The 20,828-nt window shown below is 45.4% G+C and overlaps 1 protein-coding gene across 1 annotated transcript in view; it reads left to right on the top strand.

Moving 5' to 3' along the window:
- Positions 1-19,403, top strand: part of ISCA2 (iron-sulfur cluster assembly 2) — a 28,122-nt gene extending 8,719 nt beyond the window's left edge. The window contains exons 2-4 of the mRNA XM_068132550.2: positions 8,449-8,578; positions 10,792-10,907; positions 18,629-19,403. Coding sequence (XP_067988651.1) covers positions 8,449-8,578; positions 10,792-10,907; positions 18,629-18,800 — 418 coding nt within the window. The 3' untranslated portion in view covers positions 18,801-19,403. The remainder of the gene's footprint in view (positions 1-8,448; positions 8,579-10,791; positions 10,908-18,628) is intronic.
- Positions 19,404-20,828: the final 1,425 nt, after the last annotated feature.

Genomic DNA, 20,828 nt, shown 5'->3' with positions numbered 1-20,828 from the left:
CCATTAATTGAAATACTCCATTGCACCAGTGAGAGAGAATAGATCCCCTTCCATTCCCATCCCCAAAAATCCCCATTTCCTTCACATCCCCCCTTTCGTGATTGCCGACCCTCGATTGCCATATTACATCCCCTCTCGTCATTGCTGAGCCTCGATTCCCAATCACCTCCCCTCCAATAACCGCCATTGACCACGAGGCTCGAGTCAGGGAAGAAAGGCGTGTCTCCACCTCGTCAGAGGAGGGGAGGGGCGCGCCCGCCCGTCGTCGTCCGGGGCGGAGCCCGAGGGTCGTGCGACCAGCCAGGGCCGAGGTGAGCGCCCCGATGGGCGTGTCCAAAGCGCCGGGGGCGTGATCGCTGGGGGGCGCTATAAAAGGGCGCAACCGGAAGTGGAGGAGGAGAAGAAGAAAGAGAGATGCACTCTGGGTTGGAAAAAGAAGGGTTGTGAAGAGAGGAGGAGTTGGTTGCAAGGAGTTGGTCACAGTCGGTTGCCAGAGAGAGGAGTCGGTGGTGAGGAGTGAGAGAAGCAAGAAAGAGTTGAGGGTTGAGGGTTGAGGGACCAGACCAGTGAGACAAGTCCTGGGAACGCAGCGGACGGAGGCCGCCGCAGCCGCGCCACCCCACCGCCAAAGGGGGCCTGAACGGCGGTTCGGAGCAGGGCCGAAACGGAACGGCGGCTGCTGAACGCGCCGGTTGTGCTGCAAGACCCCCCCTTGGACCTTTCCTCTCCCGCCAGCCATCCACCTTCTGCCATCCCTGGCATTCCCCGTGTGAGTCGTCTTTGTTTGTTCTGTCCTGGGTAATAAGTTAAGTCTGTAGATAAGCTAAATTTGCACTGTCACCTGCGTCTTGTACTTGTAAATAAACTGAATTGCTTTTTGTTGCTTGTGTGTAAATAGTAGAAATAAATTCAGTCGTAATATTTCAAACCTTTTTTTTGTCTCCGTTTTCCTCTTGCATTGCGTCGCTTTTGTCTTTTCCCTCATTGAGCAGCTAGGGTGCGATACAACCAACGTTCGGGTGGAATCGGGTGAGTTTTGTTAGGTCGCGGTTTTAAACCACCGCTCGGTCTATAACATCCTAACCGCGATCTATAACAATTGGTAGTCAGGAGGTGGGATTCGAACCTGGGACTAAATTTATTTAGCCCAAATTTTGGACACCAATTGTGTTAGTACAATAACAATTGGTGTCGGGGAGTGAGATCGACCCGGAGCGCGCTTCACGCGCTCAAAATTATAAAGTACGAAATTTGTTTTGTTTTAAAGGAAGAGCCCGAATTTTGAAATCGCGCCATGGCTGTCCAAGGCGACGGGATGCCGGTGGGAGAGATAGAGGGGTTAGAAGTAACCCAGGACTTCGGGGAAGAAAGGGAGGAGGAAAATGGCAGTGGTTGCGGGAATTTCAGGTGCACAAAATGGCGCTCTAGCGCACGTGATTACAGCGGCGCCACATTTAGCCACGCCCATGGTCGCGGTAGTCGGAACCGGAGATGCCAATGGATTTGAACCTTTTTTTTATACAAATGAAGGCCCTTATGGCCCAGAATAGTGAGCGATTGGAGGGCCGGATGGATGCTCAGAGTGAGCAATTGGGGGTAATGGGGAACCGGATGGATGCTCAGAGTGAGCAATTGGGGGTAATGGGAAACCAAATGGGGGTAATGAGGGACGAAGCGAGGGGTACCGGTGAGAAGTTAGACAATAATTTTGAGGGGTTAGACAACGGAATAAAAGAGGTGAAACATGGGTTAACGGGGGTGGAAAATAGAATGGCTGCCCAGGAGAATCAGTTAGAGGGGATGAAACATGGGTTACCGGGGGTGGAAAATAGAATGGCTGCCCAGGAGAATCAGTTAGAGGGGGTGAAAAATGGGTTAATGGGGTTAGAAAATAGGATGGAGGACAAATTGCGGGAAATAGGGGAACAATCCGCCCGGGAAATCGAACAGATGGGGAACCAGATGGAGGAAATACGACGAGGGGTGAGTGAGGAGGTTTCGGGGCTACGCGAGGAGGTAAAGCGAGGCGAAAAGCGTATAGAGAAAGAGGTGAGAAATAATACGGCAAAGTTACAGGGGGGAATAGAAGATCTGACGGAGGAGGTGGAGCAGCTGACGGAGGGACAAACGAAGTTAGTGGAGCAGGTTCAAAAGAACACTGCGGTACTAGAAGGGTTAAAGGCGACACAAAAAGAAATTAAAATAGAATTAATAGCGACGCAGAGGCAATGTCAGATGGTAAGGGAGGAACTGACAATGAGGGTGGACGAGGTGACAGAAGTAATGGAGACGAAGGACCGGGAGGTAAGGACGCACGTAGAAACGGTCACGGTAGCCTTAGAGGACGAACTTGAGGAGACGCACCGAGAAATAAAAGAGGTTAAGCAAAAATTAGAGGAAGTGGGAGAAGAGGTGAGTGAAATTAAGAAGGGACGAACAGAAACTAAGAGAGAAATCCAGGAGGAGGTGATGGAATATGTGCAAGGTCGGTGCTCAACTCATGATGTGATGCTCACTAACCAAATAAAGAGTTTGCAGGTGGCAAAGGAGGTGCGAAGACGAAGTACGGAGGTGAGTGGCAATGTATATGATGTGAGGAAAGCTTCAGTCGGCTTGGGGATTGGTTTGGATCCGGGTGTTCGTGAAAGGCCGTTGGTGAAGTGTGCGACAGGTCTGGTGTGCGAAAAAAGAGGTGTGCGAGAATGTCCGACCATGGGGTGTGTGAGGAAAAAGTGCACGCCGAGGAGTGAGTGTGCCGTCAGGAGTGAGTCGGTCGTAGCGCGTGTGCGAGGGAGCACAGGGAAGCGCGGTGTAGTGAGTGTTACGGAGGAGGTAACGAAAAAGTGTGCGCGGGAGGATGCGCGAGAAAGGTGTGTAACGGACGGGTGCATGAGGAAAGAGTGTGCTGTCGAGAGTAAGGGCGAGTGCGCGACCGAGAGTGGAGGTGAGAGTAGTGAGAGTGAAACGGAGCGTGAGTTGGTTGTGACAGGTGAGCGAGGATGTACACCTGGAATGGAAGGGTGCACACCTGGAATGGTAGAGCGTGTGTGGGAAGGCACCTTTGAGTTGGTGGTGAGGCACGTGGATGGGTGTGCGAATGAGAGCACACCTGTGATTGTCACAGAGGAAGTGACCGAGGAGGGGGCGCGAAGCGGTGTATTGGTGAGGTGTGCGAGCAACGAATGTGTGCCAAAGTGTTCGGTGGTCAGGTGTGTGACCAAGGCTGTGAGTGGAATGGGTGTACCTGGGTGTGAAAGAAAAGGTACGAGGAGAATGGGAACGGCTGCATGTATGAGCAAGAAAGAGGTAGCGTATGCATGTAAGCCTGCAGGTGAAGCGTCGACGGTAACCGGGTTAAAGGTTAGAACGACTTATAGCCGACTCGGGCCCTCGGTGCGTGCCGGGCTTCGCGTGCCGCGAGAACCGGCGGGGATCCGAACCACGGCGGTTTCGAAAGAACCGCCGTGCGCGATCCACGCTGAGCCTCGCGTGGAACGGCCGCGTCCGGGCTCCACTGGGCGGAGCGGGCAGCTCGATAGGAAGGGTCGTCATGGCGACCACTTTCTATTGAGACGTGCCGGCAGGTCGAGATCGGGACATTGGATGGCTCCACGCCGAAGTGGTGCGTGGGATCTCGGCCCGGGTAAGCCCCCGTCCCTGCCCCGAATGCGGGACGTATCCAGCCGCTGGCACAAAACGACCCGCGTTCATTGCTCGGCTGTACGAAGCCGGGCTGTAGATGTGAATTGGCGCACCGAGAGGATGTAATAGGTAGACGGACTGTGATAGTGATAGTGATTTGATCCGAAATTTAGAAAAGTGAATAGAATTGGCAGTAAATGGAAAATTTTTGAATTGGTTGAATTTGGACGAGCGAAATTGGTAGTGAGAGACCCCCGATGTGGTGGGATGGCAAATCCACCATCCTTCCCATGTGGGGGCAAAGGAGCAATAGATTATGGGGTGTATGGCAGTGAAAACTAGCCCGGGTGGGGTAGGTTATATTGATAGGGATCTAGCGAAGATGACATTAGGTGACGATAAGGTTAGGTAGTGACTGATACCTGTAGTGGGGACGCAGGTAGATTAGTGTGGATGATAATGACGTGGGAGCGCAATAGTTTAAAGGGACGACAGGGAAGCGCAAGTTTCAGAAGGGAGTAGTTAGCTGAGATGATGCCGTGTTTGTGAGAATTGAACAGGTGTGATTGCACAGGTGTGCAACTGGACAGGTGTGTGGAGCAGTGTATGAGTAGTGAGTGTGTGGATCAGCGCGAATGCGCTTGGGGAGAGAAGGGTGCAGGTGGCACCAGGTGTGAGAGCACAGGTGTGCAGGTACAGGTGTGTGGAGAGAGTTGGAGTGAGTGGTACGGAGTGGTGTGCATGGTGCGAAGGTGTGGATGGGGGAAGAGTGGACCCCTTTCACGAGTACCCGGGGCGGGTTGTGCAAGTGTTAGGTAGAGGGTGCAGGTAAATTGTGGTTGGATATTGGCATTTGTGGTGCGGTTGCAGAATGGTGTTGTGAATGGGTGCATTAGTGTTGTGGAAATGGCTGGGCGTGTAGCCTGTTAGTGTGTGTAGTTGGTTGGGCACTCCACCACTGTGAGGATGTCGGCCAGGTGAGGCCGCAGGTGGGCTCTGGGAGCCGGTTGAGTTGTGGATGGGGCCCGAGGATCCGGAGGACGGACCCGGGTAGCCCAGTGCCAGAGAGGGCACCGAGTGGGGAGAGCGCCAGAGGGCCTTCCCCAGGTAGTTAGGTTAGGGTAAGGAGCAGGTAAGCTCGGAGGCAACTGCAGTGGTGGAGGTGTGCAGGTGGGTAGACCCACTGGGAGAGGTACACGTCGCAGCCCAGAAATTGTACGAGGGCACCGGGAGATGAATCGGGGGAGTGAGACCCCAAATTGAAGAGCACCACAGTTTGGCCAATGGGAATTGGTTTTTAGAACCCATAGTGTAAGAGGGCCAATGGTTTGGCCGGAGAAAGACCCCGGGTAGTGTAAAGTTGTTAAAGTCATTTAGGAAATAGTTAGGATTGATGAACCTGTCGCACCATACGCAGCCACTTACCTGTGGTGATGATGATGACTCCACACCTGTGTTTTCTTTGTTTGGTGCAGGAAATGAGATTGCTGTGAGGATTTGTGAGACGCATCACGACGTGGGTGTGACATTGTGCTTTGATGTTCCATCTCTGCCTCCTTATGAGGATTGATGATGAATTGATGATGGCAAATTTTGAAGTAGAGGGATTGTGGAGACGAATTTGATATAGGGGAAATATGGGGAAGACGTGACAGTAGTGATGAATTGGTAATGTGTAGGTTTTGTACATATGGGGTAAGGGCAAGGGTGGGCTAGGTAACAGGGGGGTGACGTACGGTAGGGACGAGCTTTCTCACTTCGCCCTCCGTACGCATTTCGCCTTGCATTGCCTTTTTGATGTGTACCCTTGAGACCTTACCCCTCGCTCATCTGTCTTGTCCCCCCTTTTTTTGTCTCCCACATGAGGACCTGAGCGCCGTTGGGCGCCGAGGGGAGCGTGCGTGGGTCGGCCATTGTGCGCCCGAAATTCCCAGAACCAGCTGTCTGCATCGATGCACCACATTATGGACCACATGTCAGTGGCCGAGCACCACTTATGGACCCCATGGGTTGGGGCATGGCCCCTCTGCTGGAACCGGCCATGAGGGCCCGAAATCTTGCTGGCGGACCTTGGCCACAGGGCACCAATGCCCCACAGGTGAACCATACACATAGTCGGCCTGGTGGGCCATAAATAAATAAAAAGGACACATTGGGTGCAAGTTTTATTGAAAATAGGCCGCCAGTAAGCAAAGCAAAGAAAATGACAACAACTGGAAGAAATAATGATAACCAGCAGAGGGAGCCGAAGAGCAAGAGACACCTGCAGGGTTGGGTTTGTTGGTTTTATTTTATTCATTGAACAATGGGGACTGCACCGATTGGTGCTTGGGTGTGTATTGGTGCGTTTTTGGGTGCTTTAATGGTGCATTGATGCAGAGCAGACTGTCCTCCCCCCAGAAAGAACAATTACAGGTCCTGGGTTAGTTTTGTAAATAAAAGCAGAGTCATTGTAAATAATGCTCCCCACCGTCAGTGTATAGTTTGAAGACCATTCCGCAATTCGGTTAACTGTGGGCGAAAGTCTGTTAGGCAGGGTGCAATGGAGCAGCGGGACACATTTATTTATGTTTAAACTGTCGCACTCAGGGTCAGGTTAAAAATAGAGGGAACTACACCTACGTGTCACGCTAAAGCTAAAAGTTGTAGGCCCGGGACGTGCCTAAGAGGAGGAGAGTGCAGTGTTGTGGATATGAGGACTGTATATATATTTTTTTATTGTGTGCTGTATGATTATAATCATAATTATTATTATTGTTGTTGTGCTGTGCCTCCTGCCTCCGGAGCTGTGTAAGATCAAAAGGGCGTCCCATAGTCCACAAGCATACACGTCAGCCAATCATAGGATATTCATGTTCGATAGTTATATCTTATTCTGTGTTTTAAGATAAGGCTGTGTCTCCCATTAATTGAAATACTCCATTGCACCAGTGAGAGAGAATAGATCCCCTTCCATTCCCATCCCCAAAAATCCCCATTTCCTTCACATCCCCCCTTTCGTGATTGCCGACCCTCGATTGCCATATTACATCCCCTCTCGTCATTGCTGAGCCTCGATTCCCAATCACCTCCCCTCCAATAACCGCCATTGACCACGAGGCTCGAGTCAGGGAAGAAAGGCGTGTCTCCACCTCGTCAGAGGAGGGGAGGGGCGCGCCCGCCCGTCGTCGTCCGGGGCGGAGCCCGAGGGTCGTGCGACCAGCCAGGGCCGAGGTGAGCGCCCCGATGGGCGTGTCCAAAGCGCCGGGGGCGTGATCGCTGGGGGGCGCTATAAAAGGGCGCAACCGGAAGTGGAGGAGGAGAAGAAGAAAGAGAGATGCACTCTGGGTTGGAAAAAGAAGGGTTGTGAAGAGAGGAGGAGTTGGTTGCAAGGAGTTGGTCACAGTCGGTTGCCAGAGAGAGGAGTCGGTGGTGAGGAGTGAGAGAAGCAAGAAAGAGTTGAGGGTTGAGGGTTGAGGGACCAGACCAGTGAGACAAGTCCTGGGAACGCAGCGGACGGAGGCCGCCGCAGCCGCGCCACCCCACCGCCAAAGGGGGCCTGAACGGCGGTTCGGAGCAGGGCCGAAACGGAACGGCGGCTGCTGAACGCGCCGGTTGTGCTGCAAGACCCCCCCTTGGACCTTTCCTCTCCCGCCAGCCATCCACCTTCTGCCATCCCTGGCATTCCCCGTGTGAGTCGTCTTTGTTTGTTCTGTCCTGGGTAATAAGTTAAGTCTGTAGATAAGCTAAATTTGCACTGTGTCACCTGCGTCTTGTACTTGTAAATAAACTGAATTGCTTTTTGTTGCTTGTGTGTAAATAGTAGAAATAAATTCAGTCGTAATATTTCAAACCTTTTTTTTGTCTCCGTTTTCCTCTTGCATTGCGTCGCTTTTGTCTTTTCCCTCATTGAGCAGCTAGGGTGCGATACAACCAACGTTCGGGTGGAATCGGGTGAGTTTTGTTAGGTCGCGGTTTTAAACCACCGCTCGGTCTATAACATCCTAACCGCGATCTATAACAATATATTCACATGAAAAAGTAAGTACACCCCATGTAAAGTTTTGACTTTTTCAACATATTTCAACATACAGCTATTTGATCTTCATTTCAACAATATTGATAAATAAAGGTGATATAATATAACAAATATCATGAAACATTTACATTTTATTGTCCATTGTATAATTTAAATAAACATAAATGCAAATTTCACATGTGGAAAAACTAAGTACACCCTTGGCTCTAATAGGTGGTATTGCCCCCTTTAGCAGAAACAACCTCAAGTAGGCGTTTCTTATAACTGTCTACCAGTCTCTGACATCGACTGGGAGAAAATTTTGCCTACTCCTCCATGCAGAATTCTTTCAGCTGTGCGATGTTTGAGGGGTTTCTTGCATGCCCAGCTCATTTCAAATCCCCCCACAACATCTCGATGGGATTTAGATCCGGGCTTTGACTTAGCCATTCCAGAACCCTCCATTTCTTTCTTTTCAGCCATTCCTTGGTGGATTTATTGGTATGTTTAGGGTCATTGTCATGTTGCAAGGTCCACCTTCGGTTGAGCTTCAACTTTCCGACAGATGGCCTCACATTATGGCCCCCTTGGTATGTATCGCGTTAAAAAAAATCAGACATTCAGACACCAAATTGTGTATTTTAGTTTGATTCATATACATTTATTATGTAAGACCTCTTTGTATGCAGGGAGACCTTGGAATGAGTGCCTTTTCTGCAGTTGTATGACCTGTTTTGAACATATGGGAGGCAGGTGTACCCCACCTGTTTTTACTCCATACCTGTCTCGTCACTTCACCTGTTTCACAGGGATCTTACTTCCCAATTTGCTGCACAGCGTCTAGTTGGAGGGTGCCGTGCTCTGAGTGAGCATGCCAGCACAGAGGGCAAAGAGACGACGTCCTCAGCAGACATCCACCTCAGTGACAGCTGTGTGCAGGTCTTTGATTCTCTTTTAGAAAATGATGGGTGATTAACATCCAATAAAATAATGTTTGATGCATTTCTGCTATTGAACATGATCGAGGCATGGGGTTCCAAACCTTAGCTTTTGACGTATTGAGGCTGAAAATGCAATTTAAATTTTATTTTTACCATTGAAAGAAAGGAAGAAGTTTCGGGAACTGAGTGGCGTGCTGATGAGGAGGGGAGTGTCGTTGAAGCTGAAGGGAAAGGTGTATGCTGCATGTGTGAGAAGTGTTATGATTTATGGGAGCGAGACATGGGTAATGAATGTAGAGCAGCAACGAAGGTTGGAAAGGGTGGAAATGCGAATGGTTCGATGGATGTGCGGAGTATCGTTGAGAGAGAGGAAGACAAATGATGAATTGCGAAAAATGATGGGAATAGAGCCTGTGATGGATGCTGTGAAGAGGAACAGTTTGAGGTGGTTTGGTCAAGTGTTGAGGAAGGATGAAAGTGACTGGTTGAGAAGAGTGATGGAAATGAATGTAGAAGGAAGTAGAGGACGGGGAGGACCGAGAAAGACTTGGCTGAAGGAGGTGGAAGAAGAAATGCGGGCAAGGGGGTTAACAAGGAGAGATGCAGAAAATAGGGCAAAATGGAGAAGATCGTTTCGATCGGAGAAGATCGTAGGAAGATCCTAATGCTCTAGCAGGGAAAATGGCCTTAAAATGCATGTCGTTTTGTTGTTGTATTGAAAGAACCATGAAGCACCAGGTTTGGTGTGAATCTAAGGAGATGCTTTATCATTTATATCCAGTGTGTTTGGGGTGATTTGTCATGGATTTTTTTTTTTAGCGTGGTTGTAGTGGGGAATATCTTATTTATTTATTTATTTATTGAAGTCACCACAAGCTTGTGTAGCTGCCCACCAGGAAAGGATCAGGGGAGGTTTCTACTTAATGTCTTGGATGCATTCTGTGAATCTGCGCTGCTAAGCAAAACGATGTTTACCACATGAGATATTCCCATAGACGTAGTGTTATAATGGGGGGTGGATGCGTTCTCGGGGCACATTTTTGTCACCCTAACGTATCTTTAACCTCACTTAACTAGCTATTTGGGACATATTAAACCAATTGATAATGGACAATTAAATTACAAGTTACAGGTGTACTCGCCAAAGGTGTACCTGAAAGTTCATCCTATTGCTCACGCTCAAGTACCCATTGTTGTTCAAGTTGGATTAAGACCTCGTTCGTCAGGTCATCCCCATGTGACTGGAGCAGTTGAACCACATCTTTCCTCATCCAATGTTTTTTTTGTAAGTTGGGTGCAAAATAGTCCATGGAAAGCACTTAATATCTATCCGATTGCGAGGGAAAAACACGTGTAACTGACCCCAAGTTACCGCTAATCCTAACTGTCGATGTTGCATGAGGGTGGGATGTGACTTGGTGGAGTGTGCATGGTGCTTGCTCTATAATCGGATAATGATGTGTGTATTCAAAACGACGTAAAGCCGGTTTTGGCTCGACTTATCGTGAACTATGTTCCCTAATTTGTTGGCGACGTTATAGCGAAACGACGTTATTTGGCACCATGTATATCGCCGACTCCCTGTATGATGTTTCAACCACTGAGTGATCTTTATCCAGGACTGCGAGTTATTGAGTCATTCGAGACTGGTGAAAATGAGAGTCTCACGATCTCCATATTGTAGTCACATGATCCACCCTCCCCATCTCTCCCTGGGAGAACACTTTGCAAACAATGCCTGCAAAGACCAATTGGTGGTCGAAACTTTAGTCCTGAGCCTTGCATGCAGGACAGCTATACTAGTTGATGGTTCCTTCAATTTGGAATATTAGTCAGGAAATGATCCTCAAGTAAGCATTTTGGCTGAATAAGATTGTATCGGGTGTTTATATCGGGTAATAAGATTGTATCGGGTGTTTATATTTCTGGTAGAGCATGAGCGTAGGGAGCAATCAAGCTTGAAACGGACCTCAATGATGGTTTGCCATTGTTTTGAAAGGAGAAAAACATCATTTCTCGATATTCTGTGTTCTAGCTCTTCCACGAGCCTCGACTTTGTATACAAAAAGGTCATCTTTTACTTCTCCAAGTGCATACTTAATTATTCTGAGTCATTCATCTGATTTCCAATTTATCACTGCTTTTAACCATTGCGATGTTTTTGTTGTTGCACCCTGAGGTGCGTTGCGATGTTGTTGGGTGTTTGTGCAGAGATTGCTGGCAATAGGAGAGGAAGGAGAGTTCCTCCGGTTGGAGGTCGAGGGCGGTGGCTGTTCAGGCTTCCAGTACAAATTTGGTCTCGACAAGAACTTGTCTGCCGATGACAGGTATAGTAAATTTGCTTCTGATTATTGAGATATACTCTCTACCTAGCTACCCTGCACCTACGATCGGTGCGAGTGCAAATTGCATGCGTAACCACCGACGTTCACAAGACATGGGGGGCGGGGGGGGGGGGGGTGGGGGGGTTGGGGGGGGCGGGGGGGGGGGTGGGGGTAGGGGGGGCGGGGGGGGCAGGTGACGTGCGATTCACCTGGGGAGGGAGTCCTTAATCTCGTAATTTCACTGAATTCCAGTTACAAAATTAAACTTTGATTTATAGGCTAGGTTTATGGTCTAAATGTTGTACAATTGCTATTAGATACAACCAAGGTAATTCCATAGTTGTGGAGATGGTGTTTACACACCTTCAGGGACTACTTTTTATTTACACTCCAAGTTAAACTATTTATCCCCAATTTTTAAAATTTGGAGGTGGGATGCAGGATATTGTAACCGGCTATGTCTGTCTGTCTGTCACGCTATCTATTCCTAAACGGTTGTGCAGAAATTCACCAGACTTGGTGGTTATGATCACCACATGGGAAGTAGGTGTGAGAGCAGTATCATTTTGCCTCTACCCCTTGTGGCGGGGTCAAAATGTCAAATACCAAAAAATGCAATTCCCGGCATATTTTAAAACTTTTTAAATGGAACTTTGTATATGCAATCAACATTGGAGGTTGCATGAAATGTGTAACGATTTTTTGGATTTGACCCTCAGTTCATGCCCCATGGGGGTGAGGATTTAAGGTCATGGGGTGAAAATGGGAGAAAAATTTTTTTAACTTTGAATTTGATATTGGGTCAATCCTGGTGGAACCTTTTACCATCTTTCAACTTTGATTTAGGTGGAAAGCATGGGGATTTGCGAGGGAACGCCATCGACTTTGCTCTGGTTGTTTTAACTTGGTAGTCTTAGTCTCTAGTATGTGCGTGTGGAAAAATTTAATATTTGCATATCATCTTCACCCTAACATCCTCAAAATTTACTGTATTTGAATGTGACATGGGACAAAAATGAAAAGCTGACGAACAAAATCCCTTTTCAAAAGTCTGCAAATTCTTGCACTGTATAACAAAATGAAAGTTGTACATTGATACAAGTCTTTTAAATACATCACAAAAAGCTTGTTTTATAAAAGAGCCACAAAACAATAATTCAACAATTATTGTGTTACACTTGCATTCTGTCACGTCTGTATTACCTCCGCCACCGAAGGTGGATGGAGGTTATACATTTTCACCCTTGTCTGTGTGTCTGATTGTCTGTAAACAGGATATCTTAAAACTTTGTGGTGGGATTTGGACAAAACTTTGTGGAGGGATTTGAACAAAACTTTGTGGAGGATTTGGCCAAAACTTTGTGGAGGGATTTGGCCAAAACTTTGTGGAGGGATTTGGCCAAAACTTTGTGGAGGGATTTGGCCAAAACTTTGTGGAGGGATTTGGCCAAAACATTGTGGAGGGATTTGAACAAAACTTTGTGGAGGGATTTGGACAAAACTTTGTGGAGGGATTTGGACAAAACTTTGTGGAGGGATTTGGACAAAACTTTGTGGAGGGATTTGGACAAAACTTTGTGGAGGGATTTGGACAAAACTTTGTGGAGGGATTTGGACAAAACTTTGTGGAGGGATTTGGACAAAACTTTGTGGAGGGATTTGGACAAAACTTTGTGGAGGGATTTGGACAAAACTTTGTGGAGGGGTTTGGACAAAACTTTGCGGAGGGATTTGGACAAAATCTTGTGGAGAGGCTGGGTGTGAGACAAGGACAAAATGATTAGATTTGGATGGAAATGTGGATCCGGATCCGGATACGGGGATTTTAAGTGATTTTTAACCATTGGGAGATGGGGCCAAACACGATATATACCTGATGCTTCAAGAAGTTGTGGACGAATTGAGACAAAACTAGTTGGATGAGTTAGATAAGCGACAAGATCACGCCGATTCGATTTTGGTTCAGGTTTGGCTCCAGAACCGGCCCATTAGTGGGATACAAAACGTAAACTTTTCATCCTGGCAGAGGTGTGCATTCTACTGAGTGCCTTTCTAGTTGATTATTTGAAGACCATACAGTTATTTCTGCAAGTTAAACATCCTCTGAGGTTGCTCCCTTGCACTACAAAATGGAAATTAAGGCTAACTAGTGAGGTACACGTGCTACGCACGGGTGGGAGGCCAGAAGCAAACAGACAATACAGAAACGGTGAATGCTAAAGCATGAAACCAATAAATTCCACATTCCTGTAGCACCTTCAGTCAGTCACAGATCAGATATGGACAGCAAGTTCGTGAAGGACTTCCATGAAAAACGTACCCGTTCGCAAACAAACAGATACGTGTGTTCCATACCCAGTCAATGGCGAATCTGCATATGGCGATCCGCGAATTCACGTTTAGAAAGTAGAAACCGTCACGGCATTTCGTCATTCACTTTAACTCGATATCTCTTTTTTCATTCCAAACAGTATAACTCCAATCACAAATTAAATAACATTAATATAAAAAAATAAACTTTTAACAACATTCGTGACATAAACAAATATTTAAATCCTGATGTGAAGTTCCGTACAGTTAGGTGAATACAATTACGAATTCAAAATCGTAATTGTATTCACTCAATTCCAATCATCAATTGATACGTTAACAAAACGATTAACCTGTAACGATTTAACATTACGATTGAATGACGGTTGTATTGGGATATTATCAATCCCACGCATTGTGTAATCTGTCCACTTCCGCATTCGCGGCAGGTTCATAATTCTCATCAAAATCTAAACAGTATTTGTAGAATTTCAATAAAAGCCACATCACTGTTCATATCGGTAAATATTATTCCATCGTGTTTGGAAAAACTGGAAAATTGGAAAATTGGAAAAACAATATAGCCTATTTTACTCCAAGGGGTCCCAGGAATACCCACCCAAAATATCATTGCGATCGGTTCAGCTGTTTTTGCGGTACCTTCGAACGGACAGACGGACGTTTGGTGAATAGTAAGATATAACACAAAAGCAACATCTTTGACCACCAGGCCCAACTTCATAATCTTTACCACAGGTCAGAGGTTACACAGCCATGTAGCTAGGAATAAAAAAAGATTTAATCTTCTGTGGCAAAGATGTATCAAAAATCATTTAAGCCTTCACCCTGTAATGCTACAATTTAAAAGACACAAAACAGAACATTTATAAAAGAGCAATTTGGTAATTGCCTAGTTCTCAAAGATGTTTTGTGAACCATTACAAAGCAATCGCCAAGGGTGATCCTTGCAATCGCCAAGGATACAAAGCAATCCTCCCCAAGAGCCAGCAATCCCATGATGGCCATATTTTTTTTGGACCACCATTTCACCTTGACCTTCACTATTTAGGGACCGAGTGTAGATTAAGAAAATGTGTCCCATCTGCAATCTATCCATAAACTCAACATCATGATAAATGGTGGAAAATTATTCAAGTTGGATCACAAAGATTTTTTTACTTAATTAGGTCACAATGTGAAAAAGTAGGTCAAGCACACAAATCAAATATCAGGTGCACACCTTCATAACAACAACAACAACAACAACATGCATTTAAAGGCCATTTTCCCTGCTAGAGCGGGGGTTAGCCTTGCGGTCCCCATGACAATCTTCTCCATTTTGCCCTATTTTCTGCATCTCTCCTTGTTAACCCCCTTGCCCGCATTTCTTCTTCCACCCTCTTTGGCCAAGTCTTTCTCGGTCTTCCCCGTCCTCTACTTCCTTCTACATTCATTTCCATCACTCTTCTCAACCAGTCACTTTCATCCTTCCTCAACACATGACCAAACCATCTCAACTTGTTCCTCTTCACAGCATCAATCACAGGCTCTATTCCCATCATCTTTCTTCATAACATAACAGGTCCACTATTATGTTGCAAGAACATCTTTGAAGGCCAAGAAGTCTTTGAGATTCTGCATTGTCAAAATTGAGCGATGGAAAAAAAAAAAAAAATTTTTTTTTTTTTTTTTTCAGACTGCCATTTGACCTTGACCTTTAACTCGGATGGGTATGATGTACAATAAGCATAAATGCGCCTTGCTCAAGGCTATCTAGAGGACAATTTCATTCTGATTGGATAAACCTTGGTAAACAAATTGGTGAAAAATGTCTAATTGGGTCATGACCTTAAAATTAGGTCACGGTAAAAAAAAACCGGTCAGCCACGCATATTTTTTATTTCCATTATTGATACAAAATGTAATTACGAAAGTCCTCGTACATTGGCAGAAAGAAGGGTGAAAAACCTAAATGGTGGTTTCGTACTCCTATGTTGGTAAGATATTGACCTTTAACTTGGAGGGGTATGATGTAAATTGAACATAAATGTGTCTTGTTCTAGGCTATCTCGAGAGGGAAATTTGGTTCCGATCGGACAAACCTTATTTGAGTTATGTTGAAAAATATTTTTAAAAATTAGGTCATGACCTTTAAAATTAGGTCAAGGTCTAAAAAATTGTGTCAACCCGCATACCTTTCCCATTGTTGATGCAAAATTTCATTCCTGAAGTCCGAGCTGGATCTGAGATACAGCTTGGAAATTGACAGAAAAAAGGGAGAAAAACCTAAATTCCTACTCGAAGAGTCGATGTACTAAATTCCTACTTAAGACGCAGATTCCTACTCCTGTCCTAGGGGTCCAAGAAACTCTGGAGTACCATTAAAAATTGGGGGAACTAATTGTACAAGCAAACTCTACAACAGCTATATTCTATAGGGGGAGGCTTAATGAAGCTGTAGACACCAGTTTAAGTAGGCCTACATGTAAGCTTCATCGTCATTCCTTTATAATTAAGCTATTTTGTATTTTATAAGTGAACATACCCGATCTGCATGTATTCATAGAAAACCATTTGGAACATTTAACTTACCTCGAATGACCAAATACTTTATGTAACAAGTCACCAAACCATCTTCAGTGCCGTCTTGCTCTCAAATGTGGTAAATGTGTCGAATACAATGTAGGCGTTATTTTGGTTGATTGACTCATTCAAGATGATGCAACACTTGAACACTTGTGTGAAGAAAATGTGGTAGATTGTTAAATTGATTACATAATTCATGAAGATGCTTCAGGGAAAGTTGAAGACAGGTTGTGCAGATTATATTGGAAATCTTACCCCCATAGCATTATTCATGTGTCGGTAATAAACTGCGTGAATTTTAACATAAATACAGCTCAAAAGGGTTTCTGGGATAGAGCACAGTGTATTAAATTATATTTATCACCAAAAACACATTTCTTCAATATGAAGCATTTAAGTGACTAGTACACCCGTTCACTACGGGAGCGGCAGGAAGGGTCATTCCTCTTTGGGGTATATAGATTACCGTCGATCTATGGACGGGTCTCAAGAACATTGGGTGTGTGTTCATTTACCAAGTTTCTTGTGGAGAGATCACCAAGTGGTTTAAGCAGTCGAGCAAGCACTCCATTCAAAACCGTTAAGGAACGGCTGGCTTGGCAAGCACTAGCTAGCTGCTTGGCAAATGGGCACAACCCGGGCTTCCTCCCTTTCAGTTTCGTGTTAAACAGCAGGAGCGAGTTTCCAAAGTTTGATACGAAAAACGCCACGTTAGCGGCAGGAAGGGTCATGTTATTAACCCAACTCTTGTGGGGTATATAGAGTACAATCGATCTTTGCTCAGTTCTGTAAGTAAAACTTACCTCATGGATGTCAGGATTCCTCCAAATTTCTTTATTTAGTGTTGTAACGTGTTTGTGGTTTATAATATTTTTACTTATGGTAGAAGCTGTTGGGCCGTTGCTCCCACGAAAACGCCATAAGCTACTTATGAATGTTGACCCGACATTTGTTCAAGGAGGAAAAACCCCTTGGGGAGGTGGGCTATTATTGGTATTAATATTGTTTTGTAATAGCATTAATATTATGCTATTATCATTAGTTTTGTTATTAGAAGCGGCCTTGGAAAAACACCACGATAAAGCTAACTTAACATGGATGTAGACCTCAACACACAACTCCATTGACGGCAATGATGGGGAAAACCCGCTCGGGGTAGAAAACCCCCATGGGGAGGAAGGCAAATGAATGCGCTACAACCTTCATTGTGTAACCCTTAGTCATCCTGTCAAGATTGGTTGAGATTGGATAAGTAACAACGGAATGTATCGCGGTCCAGAATCATCAGACAGACAGACAGATGCCAAATTGCGTATTTTAGTATGATGATTATCACACCATTCAAAAGTTACAACCAGGATACGTCACGTCCGCATCGTTGAAAACTGGGCAACACAGAGAAATAAATTATTACTCCTCCCTTTATGACCATCCATAAGTGTAAATTCAAATTTTGATGAAACGTTTGAGAGTGAATTTGTGCACAATTTTGTTAATAAAAAAAAAAAAATTTGAATTATGAAGAAACAAAAACACATTTTCCAATGTTCACTTTGGTCATGTTTATTTTGGCTTTGTTGTCATCGTTCTGGGAACATAAATAAGAGGTGCAGATGCGTGAGCATGTTTTTTGTGTTTGTTTTTTGCTCTGCTTGTGTGGTAGATTGTTTCAATTTACACTTCGAGTGACATTTACACATCGTGGACAAAATTTAATCGGCCCTTTAATGGAAATGGCTGCAGATCTGTACAAACTATGAACTCGCAGCAATCATTCTGAAGTATATTATGTGTGCCGAGTGACTGGTCGACAGACTCGGCTACGCAACAGGTTAATAAAATGGCGAGAAGTGGCAACTGCAGAGGGCGCAATGTGCACACGTTCGGCGATGATGTACATGTTTTTAAACTTTCATTGCATCCTGCTTTATGTAGAGCAGAAATGATAGTCTAAACCCTCTTGGGTATAAATCGGGTTGTCATTATTCATCTTGTGGAATTTAATCGGTAAAAGGACTTGTAAGTCGGTAGAGCCGACGTTTCTGTGAGAATCCACTCGTCTTGGTCACGGCAGATGTTGAAGTGAAGAAGAAGCTAGAAAATCGTCACGCGACCTCCACCGTTGGTAGGGTGAATTGGTCTGTAGACGGTCTCATACGGTGTGGGAGACACGTTATAGCCTTGTCCCACATACGTGACCGATTAAATCGCAAACTGCCCCTTTTGTTGAGAGATGGTGATTCAATTATTTCCCAAATAGATATTCCTTTACAACTCGAGAAAAGCACTTTTTTTGTCGAAGATGACCACTTGACTTATCAAAGCTGTGACCATGCAGGTTGAGTTCAGGTGCGTATGTACAAAGCCTCTTCACAAACTGGACGACGATGTTGGTTCATACGGGACTTAAGAGTTTGCCGAGTTTCTCCTATGTTTGTCCCAGTGCATGATGGCTCTCCATTGATGCCATACACCAAGTCGCATGTCCTATCCTTCTGGATCTTGTCCTTAACATGAACGAATGGGCTGCGTATAATTCTGTGTGTTTATATGACGTGACAATGCCATACTTGGAGAAGGATCTTCTCAATTTCTCAGACAGCCCAACCACGTACAGAATGGTCACTTGTGTGGGTATAATTCATCACGTGGGTATATCACTCATCTTGGGTATAATTATGCGTACATGTCCTAATTTAGAGAAGAAACAAATCCAACCGCCCCCACCCCCCTGGAACTCATCTCTCCTCCTCCCAGAACCCAAGATGCATACTATTTATTTATTTATTTTTCTAAATATCTTATTGGTGTTTATGCCTTCTGCACAGGGTGTTTGAACGTGCTGGTGCGAGTGTCGTCATCGACTCTTCATCGCTCCAATTTGTCCGTGGATGCACCGTGGACTATCGGCAGGAGATGATCCGCTCGGCTTTCCGAGTGGACAACCCGCTGGCAAGCCAGGCGTGCTCTTGTGGATCCTCGTTTGCCGTCAAGCTTTAAAAGTGACGGCCAGGGAGCACGTGAAAGCCACGTTTGTCTTGCTTGCCTTCGAGGGCGACTTGTGGACACCAAAAAGTTGTGCATCGTCATTTGTAAAGAAAACATGTTGACTTTGCTGTTATTATTTGGTAGAAAAAAAATAGAATTTATAAACAGTTTGTTGTGTATGTATATTTTTTGCCCATGGTTTCATGCCGCTAAAATCCTTGATGGTTTGAAACGGACGCAGTTTTGTTTGAAATCCATCTCTATAGTTACTAGTCATTTATTTTATTTTATTTTGTAGAATGTGTGCTTGTTATTGAAGATGTCGTAATGTTTGTGTTTTATTGTGAAGGAATGTATGATGTCTGGGCTGGGTTTTGGACCTTGGCCACGTGTTGCTATGAGCATTGGCTGGGGATTCAGCTTCCGCCCCTTGCCTTTTTTTCCATAGAACGTGATGTCCTTCTCGATTGGCAGCCTGGTTTCGGAAAGACAGGTGTTGAATCAAAACTTTGGGGTGGGGAGGTGGGAAGGGGGGGGGGCGGTATTGCAGTGTGGGGAGGGGGGGGGTGATTGGCTGTGCTCATGGAGATTGGAATAAAAAAAAAATTCTTTGTTATCCCAGTTTTTGTGTTTTCTTGGTTCTGCGATTGTACATTTCATTCCTGCATACTAACTGTGCCTGAACATTACAGAAGTTTGGTTGGAGTCCTTGTACTTTGGAAGATGAGGTCATCCTTTATACTTTGGATATTAGTGACTTCCATGTTGGGGGGAAATAAGGATTTCACCCAACTTGCATATCTCCATCGGGTTTGTAAACTAGACATTTACCAAGGCCTTGTATTACACGATTTACCAGCAATATTCCAGAGGATTGTTTGCTTTGGCCCCAGTCTATTTTGAAGCTCTGAAAATTCCCCACAAAATGCTGTTACTGCAAAGGCCTCAAATCTTGATATGTGAATTGTATTTGGGATAACCTTTGCAGGTGTTTGCACTTCCACTAGAGTGACAGCATTATTGACGTGTGTTTTGATCCCATCGTGCCCCCAATCCCCACACCCTTGTTCTGATGTCAATTGCAGGAATTCTCACCGAAGCCTGGAATTAATCTCCGTGAAAGGGCAGAAGGTTCATAAATGCCTTCGCTGTGAGAGCACCGAGACTGTTTATGTAACACCCTTCATTTCCCAAACTCCATCCCCAACCATCCAGTTCATAGTTTTTTTGCCTCTTTACATTTGGATCCAAACAATCCACTTTATACCAAAAGACTTTTGCTCCGCCATATTATTGATAATGCTTACTCGGTCTTGTTCCATGGCCGTTTATTATCGAATCCCCCCTCCCCATGTAAATATGACGGTATTTTTAAATCATGTTTATATTAGGCATCCTTATTCCCCTTTTTCGTGAGCTCAATCAATCAAATACATTTTTTGCAGCATAGCCCACAGAGCAATCCGTTGGGGGCATTACGGGCCTTAAAAAGTGCAAACCTTTGCCCCCCTGAAGTGCATGATTGGTCGGGGTGACGTCATATATATATATAATCGTCTCGGCTGGTCACTTTTGTGCTTGTCACTCACTTCCCATTCCTGGCTCTTGTGCGCTCATGAGGGGAACTTTGCGGCGCTCATGTGGACTTTTGCGATCATGAGGAGGTGTTAGTGGCAGTTTGCGGTGTGCTTCCCTGGACGGCAGAGGGACCCAAGGTAGGACTGCCTTCAAAAAGGGCCTCACGTTTATGGGGCCGAGGAGCGGCCATCTTGTGCGCTTCCCACCAGTGGTGCTTCGGGCTTCGAGGACCAGAAAGCTCCTAAAAGTCTAGTTGAGCAGGCTAAGTGCCTGCCGATATAAAAAGAACATTGTTTTGTTTTTATTAAATCCTTCCCCTTGTCTGTGTTTCGTGTCTGGGTGGAGACGTCTCACCATAGGCTTTAGTTTACCTCACCATTTTTTTATTGCCATGCTTAGTTTCATTAAATTCATTATTGTGCATTTCATTTGTTGTGTTGTTTATTCGTTTTGTAGGTTCGA

The sequence above is a fragment of the Myxine glutinosa genome, chromosome 12 (assembly GCF_964187855.1).
Source record: "Myxine glutinosa chromosome 12, kmMyxGlut1.1, whole genome shotgun sequence".
In the NCBI taxonomy this organism is placed as follows: domain Eukaryota; kingdom Metazoa; phylum Chordata; class Myxini; order Myxiniformes; family Myxinidae; genus Myxine; species Myxine glutinosa.
The sequence above is the reverse complement of the archived record's forward strand: the minus strand, read 5'-3'. Positions and strand labels throughout refer to the sequence as shown.